Source organism: Calliopsis andreniformis, chromosome 9, assembly GCF_051401765.1.
Source record: "Calliopsis andreniformis isolate RMS-2024a chromosome 9, iyCalAndr_principal, whole genome shotgun sequence".
Classification (NCBI taxonomy): Eukaryota; Metazoa; Arthropoda; class Insecta; order Hymenoptera; family Andrenidae; genus Calliopsis; species Calliopsis andreniformis.
Genome location: NC_135070.1, coordinates 12660934 through 12675219, shown reverse-complemented (window position 1 = coordinate 12675219; position 14286 = coordinate 12660934). Strand labels below are relative to the sequence as shown.

Below are 14286 nucleotides of genomic sequence, written 5' to 3'. Positions count from 1 at the left end.
GTCCTCGAGCTCCTGGGTATAATACCTGCATCGTGTTACACCCCACATGGAAGCCGTCGGTGAGAAACGGTGGCGGTGCAACGAAGGTCTCCGACGAATAATTGGATTTAGCGACAGGGTCCGTAAAACGACGAAATTTTCCTGGGTGAAATCTCGAAGAGAAAACGATTCCAGTTTACAGGGAAAAAAGCTTTGCTATCAACGCGGCGCTAGAATGTCTCCGTTTACCCCAACGATTAATCTTGAAAGGAAAAGAGTTACGAAGTCGTGGCAGCCTCCGCGAGGGGTTGGCCCCGTATCAGGGGTCGAAATCGACGTAATGGCAACCCTTTAACCAGATGGTCGTCACGAAAAATCCGACGACAATGTTATCTCGATCTACTCTCTTTGTGGCTTCATGCTGGAGGAATTGAGTCGTTGGGGACGCTATCTGCGAGGGGTAGATCGTGTCGATAAAAGAGGAGCTCGATTCTTTCGTTCCCTTTCTTCTAACAATTCACTTTGACAATTTAGTAGAAGTCTGTGTCCCGAGACGTACAGCAGTCAAGGAGAGCACGAAATATTTGACACGTCGACGAAAGGACAGGAAGGAAGCTTCCGTTCGGAAGGATCGAACGATCCACCACTGTGCGGTTTCTCGATCGGGCGAGGAGGGAGCGCACAATGAAAGGATAACAAATTAGTCGTCATTTCGGGTTGTCGGGTGAAGAGGATTGCGGCACAAAGCGGTGGTTTGGCTTTCAAGGAAAAGCAAACAACAGCGGGCTACCCCTCTCCCGTGACTATTCCTCGGCCACGGGAGTGGTAATAGCGAAGAATATTTCGGCCAGCGATTCTGGGGTGAAAAAGTAGGGTACGCAGGAGAAGGAGGAACCGGTCTTCCTCGACGGCGCCTTTCGCTCCTTGCGATTCTCTTCTCGTCCTTGGCTCTAATTCCATTTCCATCAGGCTTCGCGCCGATGTTTACACAGCGCCGCAGAGTCCTGCGTGTCCTCGCCCAGGAAGGGCGGCCGTTCTCGGCGAAATGACTGAGCGAAACGCAGGAGGGGGAGAGAGCGGAACGTAGAAAGGGTTGGAAAAACGAGTCGGGTTCCTGCGTCGATCAGGGTCCACGGCTTCCTTCCTAACTCCTCGCGCGCACGTAGAAGGAGACGGTCGACAGAAAATCATAATCACCGACAAAAGGCCTCGATGGCACCATGGCGTGCAACCACATGTAGACAAGGCGAGCTCTCGCACCCCTTTCTCACGCGACACCTCATCGCGCGTTGCGAGGATCCATCTTCTTCGCTGGACCCCGACAGTCTACCGAAGGGTACCCAGATTGCTCGATCAAAGATTTTGCTGATCTTGTCAGCCGAGGGCTTCTTTCTCTTACTGGAAATTTAGAAGCGAGAGAATCGTCTGCAGGATTTTTGCTTTAGTCTTTTTTATAGGGTCTTTTTGTTCAGAGGGGGGCAGAACGTGTAATATATTCGAAAGGGGGTTGATACTACAATATATGTATCATACCTAAAAATAAACTGAAAAAAAAATTGATTTTTGCGTAGGAAACTTAATTTTGGAGGAAACTGAACTTAAGGATTCGTCTATTATGTACGCATGTGGTTACTTTTCTACAGAGGAAGATCGTTACAAACTATTGCTAGGAACTTCAAATCTTTTCAACTTTTAATTACGGTGTTACGCGAAGGAAACTATGTACGCAGAAAGTAGTGTTATTCTACCAGATAATTCTGAATAAAAGAGACTATGAATACTTGATACTCTGTTAATCGAGGTTCTGCTGCATTTATCAAATGAATCTTTAAACATCTCATGAAAAAGCTTTTTTGCTTTTTATTAGTTCCTTTTTGCACGTAGAATCATCCCTACCCGGTGATATATATGCACGCCGCATCCTGCCACACCCTGCATATCGCAACGTAGCGTTAAATGTATCACATACATATAGATACATTCTTTATAGCTAGCTTTAAAAATTGCTTAGAATTTTTTCGAACTTCTTTCTTCTTTTCACTAAAAATCTTTTGGAGTACACTTAGTCCAGGTATTGTGACATTTTGAATGCTTTATTAGCCTCGTCCCAAATGTCCAGAGATTTAACTTCTCGGAAAATTCGCGTTCTCCACGTGTCGCCTCGCACTGCGCAGCAAAATGGTCCCCTACTAACGCGTGCAATTGTGATGCAAATTTCGATCACACGCATCCACGGACCGCCCCGAGCAGCGATATTTTTGCCACTTTATTACTGTAATTTCGTAACGGTACACCAGGGGCGTCCTAGTTGGCCCGTACGTGTGATTCCGAGGAATTCGACTCGAATTGCAACCCTTGAACGGGGGTTACCTCGTGATTTATGAGAGCTGGCATCGATTGTACGCAACTATGTGGCTACCCCTTTAACGCCGCTTTCGTCACTCCCTCCGGGTGTGTTCGATCTCCCCCAGAGGGGAAGAGAAAGAGGATCGAGCGTGGAACAAGCGATTCTACGGGTTACTTCCGTCTCCGGTATGCAAGTTTGTTTTAGGGAGGCGGTCGTTCCTCTTGGGAACGCTTGACGACTTACTTTGCAGAAAACGCCTGCTTTCTGCAATCTTTTGACACATTTGCATCGCGAATCGTACTGTTTTCGACAGTCATCAAATGTAGTATAGTGTAGACTTTCTGTTTCTGGGATTCTGACATGAAAAAAAATAAAATCTTGAATAGGGAAATAAATATTCTATATCTATAGCTATATTTTATAGACCATGCGAGTATTTTCAACAATTTTTAATTAAGATATCTTTAGATACTATGTTAGCTCATTCGCCTAATACTCTTTCTAACCATTCCTTTAATCCATTAATGTAAGCGTCGTGTTAGAAATGTATACTAATCTATCATGACGACCTTTATAGCGTCGTATAGTTTCTCTGGTGATGAGAAAGGGAGTGGCAAAACCCCAAAGTGCCTGCGAGTCCTCTTCTGTAGGAGGAGGACGAGGAGGAACCTATAGATAGGGCTGTTCTATGTCGTTCCTAATTTACTTAAAATAATTTACACCTCGCAAAAGTATTACATCTATAAATGTGTCTAAAACAAATTAATACCTATAATTGAAATTTAGAATTGGCCCTACATGTTACTAACTACATACAGTCGGTCAAATTGACTCCTTACACATGTGCAGTAGTACTGCAAGACATTTCTTGACCCACCATTCAGCACAATAGTATACTCACTTCATTCATAAGAGCACAATTATTCAAATTTCGCGTCAGATTAAGTCGTCCCGCTCAACATACACTTTCGAACGTCCAGCGAAAAAGTGGACCCCTAATATTCTCAAGCCTCTAGCCTGCAATTAAATCGTTTGCCCGGGAAGTTGAATCGATCCCACCGTCAGCCGCTTGCAACCGTTGCTTTAATGATCGCGGTAATAACCTCTAAACCGACGATACGTATGCAAAGAGAAAGAGGGAGGGAGCAAGAGAGAGTCGGACAGAGTCGGAGAGAGGGAGAAGCGAGACGTTGCACAGTGCGAAAGTCAGTTAATTTTAACCCCGCTGCGAGGCTGTAGCGGCCCGCTGTTTGTATGGAAATTTACCGGTCGGAAAATGACCGTGTCGAAAGGCTCGTAGAACGGGGGCTTCTTCGTTCTGTGGACGCGTTCTCGCTTTGCTTTCTTCCCAGCAATTTACTCGCGCAAATTATTAGAACAACCGATCGCGTCGATGGAGTTTAGAAAGGGTGACCGCTGAAGGGGTTGCGACAGATTTTCGAAGGAAAGCACTTTTGTTTCCCCTTGACCCGCTTAGTCGAGTTCTCATAGTATTTTTGGAGGAAGGGGTCCAGCGAGCTATTCAGAGCCTCTACTGAGCTATATACGATTTTATGTCTCCAAGGGGTGGGTAAGACGATGGCAGTAGTTTCGCTGTGTGTGGGTGGTCTCAAACACTAGAATCTATATATGGGCTTTAATTGTACCAGTCACAATTATACAATAGGTATATTAAAAATATTAAAATATGTGACAAAATAGCAAGATAATATTAGCTATATTTTTAATTTCTTTTTAATAGAATTGTGGCACAGGAAATAAGTAATAAATTCAATTCTTTAAAATTTTTTACTCGCGATTGGAGCATTTGCATAATTACTGGAACAGTTATCGTTGCTTCCTCTAATTTCGAATCCACTCAGTTTCCCACCCAAAGTTTACTGCAGAAATATTATCTGTCTCATATCGCTGCGTTTCGAGGCCAAAACGTTTCGTGTGTTCTCCGAAACATTACACAGACTGCAATTTAAGGGTAACTCCTCCATACCATCATTAACGTTCCCAACTATGAGAAGAATAACCTACTACTTCCTTAATTAGAGCCAAATAACCGCGACTTGTTGCATAACTGACGACGTTCGGCGCGCCACGTTTCAAAGCACAAGTTCATATTCTCACAGCATAAGCCATAAGGCAGCCGGAGGATCCAAGGAACGTGTAACAATGGATCCACGAGTCCTTGATCGATCGAGAAAGGTTGGCTCAAAGAACAGGCCACGTGGATCGCAAAAACGGAGACCTCGCATTCAGAAGGAAAAATCGACGGGTCGAAAAGTTTCGAATTACTTGCCCGCATGTTCCACACCCCCATAGTCGACGTGCAACCCCGCGGTGTCCCATGCCGCGTGGTTGAATGTCTTAATGACGCAGTTGGGACCGCAACAGAGGCGTGTATCGACATTGGAAAATGGATCACTCTCTTTCATCCAGACTGACAAAGGTTCTGCAACGTTGCGTCGTTGGGCAAACTGTGGTTTGGTAGCCTTTCTCGCCTTTGACGATGATTCAGCGCGAGAAAATTGGACAGATGTCAGCGGCCTGATGTCTCAGTCACGACGTTGAAGAGTGAAATCACGAAGACGACGCGCAAAATAGAAAGGGAGACCGATGGGGTCATTTTGTGAAAACGCAACTTAGCATCTATTTGCATAAAGATTGAGTGAGCTCAGTGACGTAGGTCGGATCGCAGTAGAGGCGTTGTCGGCATTGGAAAATGGATCATTCGCATTCTTCCGGACTGACAAAGGTTCCGCAACGCTGCATAGTCGGTCAGATTGCGGTTCGGAAGCGTTTTGGCCTTCGACGGTGATTCAGCGCAAGAAAATTGGGTAGACGTCAATGGTCCGATCTCTTCGTTATGACGATGCAGAGCGAAATGAAACGTTAGCGAATTGGAGATACGCTTTGTAAAGTATAATTTGACGTTTATGAAGGCTTCATTTTAAATCTACAGAGTTAGATATACCATGAATACTTCTATTGAAACATTGAACCTCAGCTAGAGTGGTATCAGTATTATAATACAATATCAAAAGATCACTGAGAATCCATTACAGAAAATGATGAATAGCCATAAATAGAAAGCTGATCAGTTTTTCACACATTAATCTCTGCTAACTTGGCCTTATTCCAATCGAAGTTAGAAAACAATTACAGAACTTGGAATTACAATCTAGCCAAAAAGAATTGTAGGATTCCATTCAAAAGACAAGTGCATGACACTTTGCCATTGCTAAATAGTTAAAGATTTTCGTCTACAATTTTTTTCGGACTCCTCTTAGACCAAAGCTACAGTCCAACCCAGTTATACTAACCTCATCCTGTAGATACACTGGCTCTATCTACAACTATTAATCAATGTTCAACGGTACTCTAAATTATGAATATATTGCCCTATCGAGCAAATGAAATACAGCAGAGTTCACAAGGGTGCCAAAATCGCGTGACACTTCAGGAAGCGGTCTCGCGACAGATGTCCACTGTTCTAACGAAAGCTTGTCCACAGATACAGTAAAAATTGCAGCAAAATTTCGCGGCAGCTGGTCGGCCGAGGTCCTGCCCCGCACGTGAGCCAGCCAGGACCTTTGTGCCATTGTTTCGTCGGCATAATGCACTTGAATTGTGCGCGAACAGCAGAGGAACGGGAAGAAAAAAGGAGCGAATCGGCTCGGTCGCACGATCGATCGGGAGGAAAAGAAAAGCCCTCTCGACTCGAGGTCGAGAGCCTCGAGGAGAGTGCTTCGCGCGTTCCTGCGACCCGGGAAACTTGAATCTGAAAGAAAAAGCGTAGGAACGACTTGACAGATGTCGTCTGCGCCGGTGTCTCGCTTTGAGGGAAACCACCGTGTGCGTCAGCCCTTGAAAAACGGCGTGCCTTATAAACAATAACAAACAGGGCGTGTACCACCCTTCTGAAACCACGTTTCCTGGTTGCTAGAAGGAGAAATATATTCAGTCCGTTATCGATCAAATAACGAACCTCTAAGTGCACCGGTGAGAGTCCTTCACGGGAAACAATGAAGTTTCCACAAGAAAGGAGCAGTCTAATGGCGATCGAATGGCGTCTGGGTGTGCCTGACGTTGAAAATCCTGCGAAATGGTTCTTTCGGGACCCTAGGGATGGTTCTTGATAATTTCTAAGGTAAACAGAAGCATTGTCCTGCCCCGTGTGTCTTTTGTCATCGATGGGGATGCTGGTCTCTTTGTGATCTGAGATCGTCGATCATCTCTACACGCGCGAGGATAAATGTCCCTCCAACCGTTGTGCCTTTCTGTCACAAATTTCACGAATCACTCGTGCACGTTCGCTAATTCGAGGATGCAGCCAGTCATCCTTGCACGATCTATTAAGATCGTGTTACTGGACTTGGATCGATTTTGAAGAAACTACACGTTCCCGTCTTGTTCGAAATTTGCTCGAAGGACAGCGCAATCGATGACCTTCCGTCTCCTATTTCTCCCCTTCTAGGGACGTTTTGTTCGCGCCACGAATCCTCCTTTCTTACCGCCACGTCATTTTCCTCGCTTTCAAACGGCGTTTCTGAATCCCCGACACGTTCCCTGACGCAGAAGGGTAAGTGAATGTTTACCGTGACTCATCTATCTATTCATGGCCCTCCTTTCTTCGGAACGCGATAAAAATTCACGGTATAAATAGATAAGGGTAATTAATCGCGTCTAAGTTGCGCCGGCTCGCCTTCGATTTCCCAGTAAATCGTCTTCGCGATTGCGGAGAATTCAGTTTTTGATTCATCTTAGGTGAACAGGGATTTCAATAGCGCTCTGTGAGCAGCGCCAGAAAATTGAGAATTAGTCTTTTGCAGACAGACCATTTTTAACCCCTTGAGGAACGCGAATTTTTAACCTCTATAAAAACGTGAAGTTACTTGATGGGACACAGAAAATTCTGTTGTGGAAATTGGAATCCAGAATTTAAAAGAAACAGTTTGAAAAATTAGACAATTAAAATATTTGAATATCTAAACATGTGAAAATTGAAAGTTTCAAATATTTGAATATTTGAAAATTTGAAGATTTAAAAATTTGAACATTTGAAAATTTAAAAATTTGAATATTTTTAAATTTTTAAATTTTTAAATTTTAAATCTTCAAATTTTCAAATTTTAAAATTTGAATATTTAAGAATACCACTATAGAGACAGTAGTCATCCTTCTAAGCAGAGTTCCAATGGAACTTCCACATAATAGAATAACACTGTAGAACAGCATTCGTTCGCAAAAACTTAATACTGTAAAGCAATCCAAAGACTGTTTCCTCAAACAGTCGTGTGAGCAACGTGTGAAAGTTTCGATTGTATGCAGGAATAGAGCAACCCGTTGGAAGGAAGAAGAATATCAACGAGCTGATACTGTTCCTGGGGAAAATGCACGTTTCCCACGATGCTAATCCCTTTGATGGGTTTCCCGGTTCGTTTGCGAGGAAATTTCGCGTTCAATTAGCCAAGTTTCGCGCAGCTCGAGGCACCAGCTCAAAAGAAGGGGGAACATGTGAGGAAACACGTGTCGCTGTTCCATGAATGCTTCCTCTGTCTTCTAGTGTCCGTTACTCACGCCTTCTTCTCCAGCTTTCTTTTTCCTTTTCCCCCCGTATCCCTCCTCGCTTGGATATCTCCGCGACGCCCACGACTGCATCGCCTCCCGGACAAAGTACGAGCAGGAAAAAATGAAGCGCGAGATCAAAGCGCGCGGACGATGCGCTCGAGAATTCGAAACGGTGTTCCGGGAGCGCGATAATTGCGTTACGTTCAGCTGCTGATAGAAAATCACGGGGCAACTGGAGAAGTCTGTGAGAAGAATGTCGAGGAATATTCTAATTTTATACTGTTACACGTGTGACACACTGGTATTAGTCTCTGGAGCGAAACGGGCGTGGGAGATGCAGGTACCTACAGCAAGTTGCATAGGATGGCATGTTATTAAGTACCACGTAACGGAATTTTGTTAAGGAAGCTCCTTTTTAGTTACTTCAAAGACTGTTAAGATCTTTGAATAAAACTAGATTAAGAAGCATAGAATTCTGTATAAAAGTAGTAAATATTGGAGGAAAAATTCATCTTCGATGCCAAACTTCCCTTAATGCATGTAAGTGTTTTCGAATGCACGAATATATTCTATAATATAAATTTGATACAGCCTACAAAAATAGAATCGAAATTGTGAAGAACTCAATACGACTCTTACTTTTCTAAAGGCAAGTTCCCAACTGGACAAGATAGATTAACTGTCAGAGCACCTTCACCATGGTTTATTTAAAACAAAACATTCGCGCTGGCTCTTGAAGCACAAAGTAGGACGATCAGATACGTCCAGAACGCACAGTTTTACGCGGAATACTTGTTTAATGTTCGATAGGTTTACTGCAACTTCTCCCTGTCGATTGTCACCGCTGATTGTTCCTCTTTGCCTTTATTGTCGAGTCCCGTCAAGCTTCCCAACAATGGCCTTTGTCATTGGACGAACAATCCTCGTGTGTTTGTCGAGCAGTTTTCCGGTTGGGAAACACTTCGCGAATCGATCGATGAAAAAAAAGTATGTAGGTAATAATAGACCCTCGAGGGAGACGAGAGAAAAGTCAAGAAAGCGAGGTTTTATCGCGAGAACATGCGCCATGGACCAGGATTGTGCAAAGTATCGCCCAAGAGCGAAGAAATGAATGAAATATGTATATACAGGGTCGCGCAGATAGGGGATGAAAAGCGGGATGATAATAAATGACTCGATGCCAGAGGACGAACGCTCGACTCGTATGCGAAGATTGATGACCGTGAAGAAGGGGATGCTCGGCCAGTTCTCGGCGCCCTTTTTTCTTTGCATACGCTTTAATCCCCCAAATCACGGCTAGAGGATTACTTTCCTCACCTGCCGATAGGGGATAAAAACTAGCGCCTCAAGTTTGTCGCGGATTGCTACGAAACGCGTCTTCGAATAATTACGCATTTTTATTAATGAATTCCCCAGCCTGTCCTCCTGGACACAATTACCATATTTATATTTTCGGAATCCAGGAACGTTGCTTCGCCAATAAACTCAGCTAACACAGCCTGCTTGGACAGCTCCTTTCACAGCCCCACGATTTATTCCTAAACACGGATTCGCTTTAGCCCACAGTAGGCTAGGTCGACGTGACCCGTGAAAATCGCAGGAAACTGGAAGAAATTGCGTCGTGGAAGCAAAAGGACCACCCCTCGGGTGGGGAAGAGGAAGAAACGATGTTTCCAGACGATCAGATTCTCTAAGAACCCCCCTCTTTTTGACTTTCTCCTCAGCCTATTGTGAAACGGGACTATGAAAAGTCGACTACCACCGTTGGCGACTGGCTGTGTGCGGTGTGGTCGAATTGACGAGCTCACAAATGGAGAGGAAAGTCCTAATAGTCCTGGCGAAAAAAAAACAGGCATTCGTTACGGGATGGGAGGCGTCGTTACGCGTCGAGAGGGTTCAGGATCGTCGAGGTGGCTGGATTTCCACGGCACGAACCGCGCTGCAAACACACAGGAAAAAAACATTCCCTCGTAAGCGTTCCTAACGGGTTCCCCGTGTAATTACTACTAACGAACCGTTTGTTTCGCCCGACGAGACGCGCTGCGAATCGCAGGTGTGCCTGGTGCCTCGAGGAACCCGGCGCCAAACCATGGGTCGGCACAATGCGTGCAAACTGTCGCTACTGTTGGCTTTGTGATACCCTGCGTCAAGGTTTCTGGGCTTTGAGTACTGCGCGTCGACGACGAGCTGGAAACGTTGGAAACTTTCCTCGAAACGCTCGACTCTTTTACGAATGGTAGCTTTAATGTGGATTTTAATGAGAAGTATATCATAATTATTTTTACCTTTTCATATATACACAACAGATATATGTATTTTATTAATACAGTAATTCCTCCATTAAGAAAAGACTCGTATAGTCTCCATTATTAGACCACAGTTCTAGTTTCACTCATAGACCTATTGTACTGTTATCATTAATACACCTGATTATTATCTCGAATAACAGAGGATGCAGACAATAATGATCCTGCTAATCAGGGTTCTATTGTAATAATATCTGCCTAAAATTGTAATGTCAATGGTAAATAGCAATTATATAAGGAAATTAATTAAAATACAAATACCACCTAACAGGACTCTCATATTTCACCAGTGCATGAAATCCAACTTTAATTAAATTTTTCGCATATTTGTGGTTTCCCCTTTACCTACACTAACACTGCCCACAGGTATTATCATCACTATCAGTGATATCAATAGTATGAACTACGTAGAAACAAAATACAGACAGAGTTGAAACGTGAGACTGGACTTCTCGTCAGATCGAAGATGTACTTCCATTGTTCTGAGGATGTTGGATAAGACGGTACTGTGACTTAGTTCTACTTAGTGCAACAGAAATGACGGTGTAACAGTGCACGCTAACGGTGACCGTTTTTCCATTAGGGTTCCTTTGTGTTTTATCTTCGGTCCGCAGGCTCGACTCGCATGACGACTGCCAATGCGCGGTCCCACCTCCGCTTCCTGGTTCCTCGTGGAGCTTCCGGTCTCGTGACAGACCGTCCTGGTCCACCGCTCGTTCCGTGTCCCGACACGTTACGAGTTTGTCACTTTCACGTCGCATTTCACCATGGGACGCGGTACTGATTTCCTTCCTAGTGCGCTGCCGCGTTCGCGCCTGACTCGAGTCGGTTGAAGAGGAAAGATTTTCCTTAATTTGGTAGCTGATTCATGAGATATTCAACAGTTGAAGTTCATTGCCTATGCATCTATGCTAGAAACGTTCAAGCAGCGAGAGGACAACACTCACAATGAGTTTTATCAGAATTCCACTTTGTTCATTTGGTTACTCTATGTTTTTGTGCTTTGAATGATAGACGCCATTGGAAAATCGTTCCCAGGGGAATCTGAGAATGAAGGAAAACGAGATAAGAAAAAGTAAGAAGCAACGATACGAGTGAGTTCAACCTCCTCTGTTGTGAATGATTCCGTTGAGAATGTTACATGAGAATAAACCTTTACTTTTACCAATTCACTACTCCGACTTATTACTCGCGTCGGTGCTCGAGCGGAAAGATCCTTTTGCCATTTAAAATCGTCTTGAGGTGAATTAATTGCTTGCATTCTAGTATCGAACTATCTTGATGAAACTAAATGAAGTTAATTAAACCTCGGGCTCGCAAACGCTAAGAAATGTAAATCGTTATCCTGTACATGGCACGTTCGAAGAAAATAACGAAGACGTCCTTTCCATCTTGAGCTCCCAATCTGGACCCCAACCCAGGACAAAGAGCGATGATGCACGAGGAAAAAACGAGGCGAGGAGGTAGATAGAGGCTGGGGCTGCGTGGAAAATCGAGGGTGTTCCCAGCTGATGATTCCAGTGAATAAATAATTCATGGTGCTCGCAAGGACACTGCGGCGAGAAAAACGGCTGACGCGGGGTCCTGTTTGACCAGGATGACGTGCTCGGGACTGACAGGAGGCAGAAGAGCGTGAAGGAACGAGGTGAAAAATGGAACAGGATTTTCGGTGTTGACCGAGGCAACGGAAAGCGGAAGCTCTTTTCCCTTCGGCCGTGATCATCGTGGGATCGATGGGGGATTTTCTCAAACACATTGCTACGATGAAGGTTGCGACCTTCTTCAAGGTCCCCATTGGATTTTTCCAATCGATACGCTTATTATAGAGCTGAATATCGTTAATGACGAGTACTTGTTGCAGACGACTGCATCAAGTCTTATCTGATGTGGAAGTATGGCACTAGTCATTTGACTGAATTTATTATTCACACTCCATATGGCTGTACCTACCTACAACACTTTACTCCAAATGTTATGAGAAGTAACTTACAGGATTTGGTAATTTGGAATATCTTATATTTCGTGCATTGAATTATTTCTTATGAGATTACAGAAACCTCGCTATGCTATTTTTGTTATAATTATTAATAGCATTGTGGTTTCAGGGTTGAAAAGTCTTCGTCTGTGAGGGAAACGTTGATTTTTTAAAAATATACGGACGAATTTAGAGTTGGCAGTGCGTTAGAATGGGAACGGGTTAACGGTATCGATTTCAGACCAGACTGAGCGAAAGAGTCACCCGGTATACGTGACAGCCGTGCGTTATCCTAGGATCTGAGGAAATAAACGGTTTCCTGAGTGAAACGTGCCACTGCTGCGTGTGGGCCAGCCACGGGGGCCAGATAAAACATGCGCCGAGGCGCATTTAAGCTTCTTCCACGCCGATGGTTGAAGCTTCTCTGCGCGTTCATAAATATTCATGAACTTCCGTAATAAAAATTCGTGAATGGATAAAGGGATTGTCCTTGGATGGATGTCTGGGAGGAAGAACGCCTGGTTACGTTCACCTTTACGTTTGTATACACGAGACTTCTTTTCGATACCTGCTTCAAAGTAGTTCGAACTCCGTTTAAACTAATTTAGAAATTAAATAGATGTATTTATTAGAACGAAAGTACACTCAATAGATACTTGCTGAAAGCCTATTAATTTTCACTATAACCTGTATTTAAATAACAAATTAACGCTTATACAATTAAATTGAACAAGACTTGTCGAGTTAATTACGATTAAGTCAATATTAACAATTATTATCTCTTAGTAACTTCTTGTAAGTTGATTTTGAATATTTTGTGATGTCAGTAAAGGAACGGTTATACAAATGAACGTTTGCTTAAATCCAATTACTGGGAAATAATTTCAGTCACTTAAACTGAAAATTATAGGCGTAGATGATTGAGGATAATAATTTCCATTTAATTCGTTGTAATATCATGACTATCGTAAATTTATTATAGTTACGACATAGGTACGTTGGTACGTACTTAAAGGACACCTAATACCTACTTACGTAATTTTATCGTGAGTTTATACAGTAAAGAGGCGTCAATAAACCATTTCGTATCGAGGACTCCGCGTTTCAGAAAATAAGGTCACATGCTTGTGTCACGTATTGCTGGTTCGAGCTCTCGAGACGAGGAACTTTCAGATCGGCAGGATGCGGGTTTAGAGAGGATCGCTTTATTTATGGGGCGTTCACACGAACGCCTCGCGTACGACTTCTCGAACTTAATGGGCTGTGAGAGAGCGATGCCTTCGGGATTCTTTAACTTCGAACACGTTTTGTGCCATCGAGATCCTAGCGTTGAATGGGAGTATGCAATCTCTTCGGGTCCACGAGCCCAAAGAAACTAGTCTCCTCGGGCAGAAAATACGATTTGCCGACTTACACCCCAAACAGATGTTTGGTCACCATAAAAGCATTATAGAAGTCTACTGTGTCTTCGATAATACCACCCTTAGACATCACTTTGTTGATGCTATGAAAGTTGAGGTTGCCATCGATGCAAATGAAGGAACAATCAGGCATTAATGTAACCACTGATAGAATCTTTAACACTTCTATGCACCCATCTCCAGAATATTTACAGAAACTTCATTTCAAATGGTCAATATGCTCTGTTTAACACGCTGACCACCGATAGGATGAAATTACGCTTTTTACAGATAATTGCTGCTCAGTCGGCAGGGGAAATTTAGGTTCTAGAAGATTAAAGTTAATGGTCAGATAAAAAGTTCCTTTCGTGGTTATTTGTGAATGTAACTGTACAGAGTACTCAGTGAAATAAGAAAACGTATATAAAGAAAATAGGACAGAACATAAACAACTCGTAAAAAACAAAATCAAACAAGTTATGCCCATTAGCATATTTTACGATGTACTTACGATGTACTTTCATAGGGGTCAACGTTTCAATCGTTAAGAATGGTTAACGAATGCCTATTGTTTAATGCAGAATTTTTTAGTACTTTCATAAAGTATACACTTTGGTGTTAAACGTTCATTAAATAATTTTTAAATAAGAAAGATTTGTGCCAAGCCATATTGCTTTGTAACGCGAAGGAAAGGAATTCATTTTAATTGCTAAACCA

General features: G+C 43.3%; 2 protein-coding genes across 2 annotated transcripts in view; both read left to right on the top strand.

Annotated features, from left to right (window-relative positions):
- Positions 1 to 14286, top strand: part of LOC143183725 (uncharacterized) — a 39101-nt gene that overhangs the window by 18627 nt on the left and 6188 nt on the right. The window lies entirely within an intron of this gene.
- Positions 11730 to 12319, top strand: LOC143184143 (uncharacterized). Its single transcript, XM_076386177.1, has 4 exons — positions 11730 to 11775; positions 11856 to 11981; positions 12056 to 12192; positions 12300 to 12319. The coding sequence occupies exons 1-4, from the start codon at positions 11730 to 11732 to the stop codon at positions 12303 to 12305; spliced, it is 315 nt and encodes a 104-aa protein (XP_076242292.1). The 3' UTR covers positions 12306 to 12319.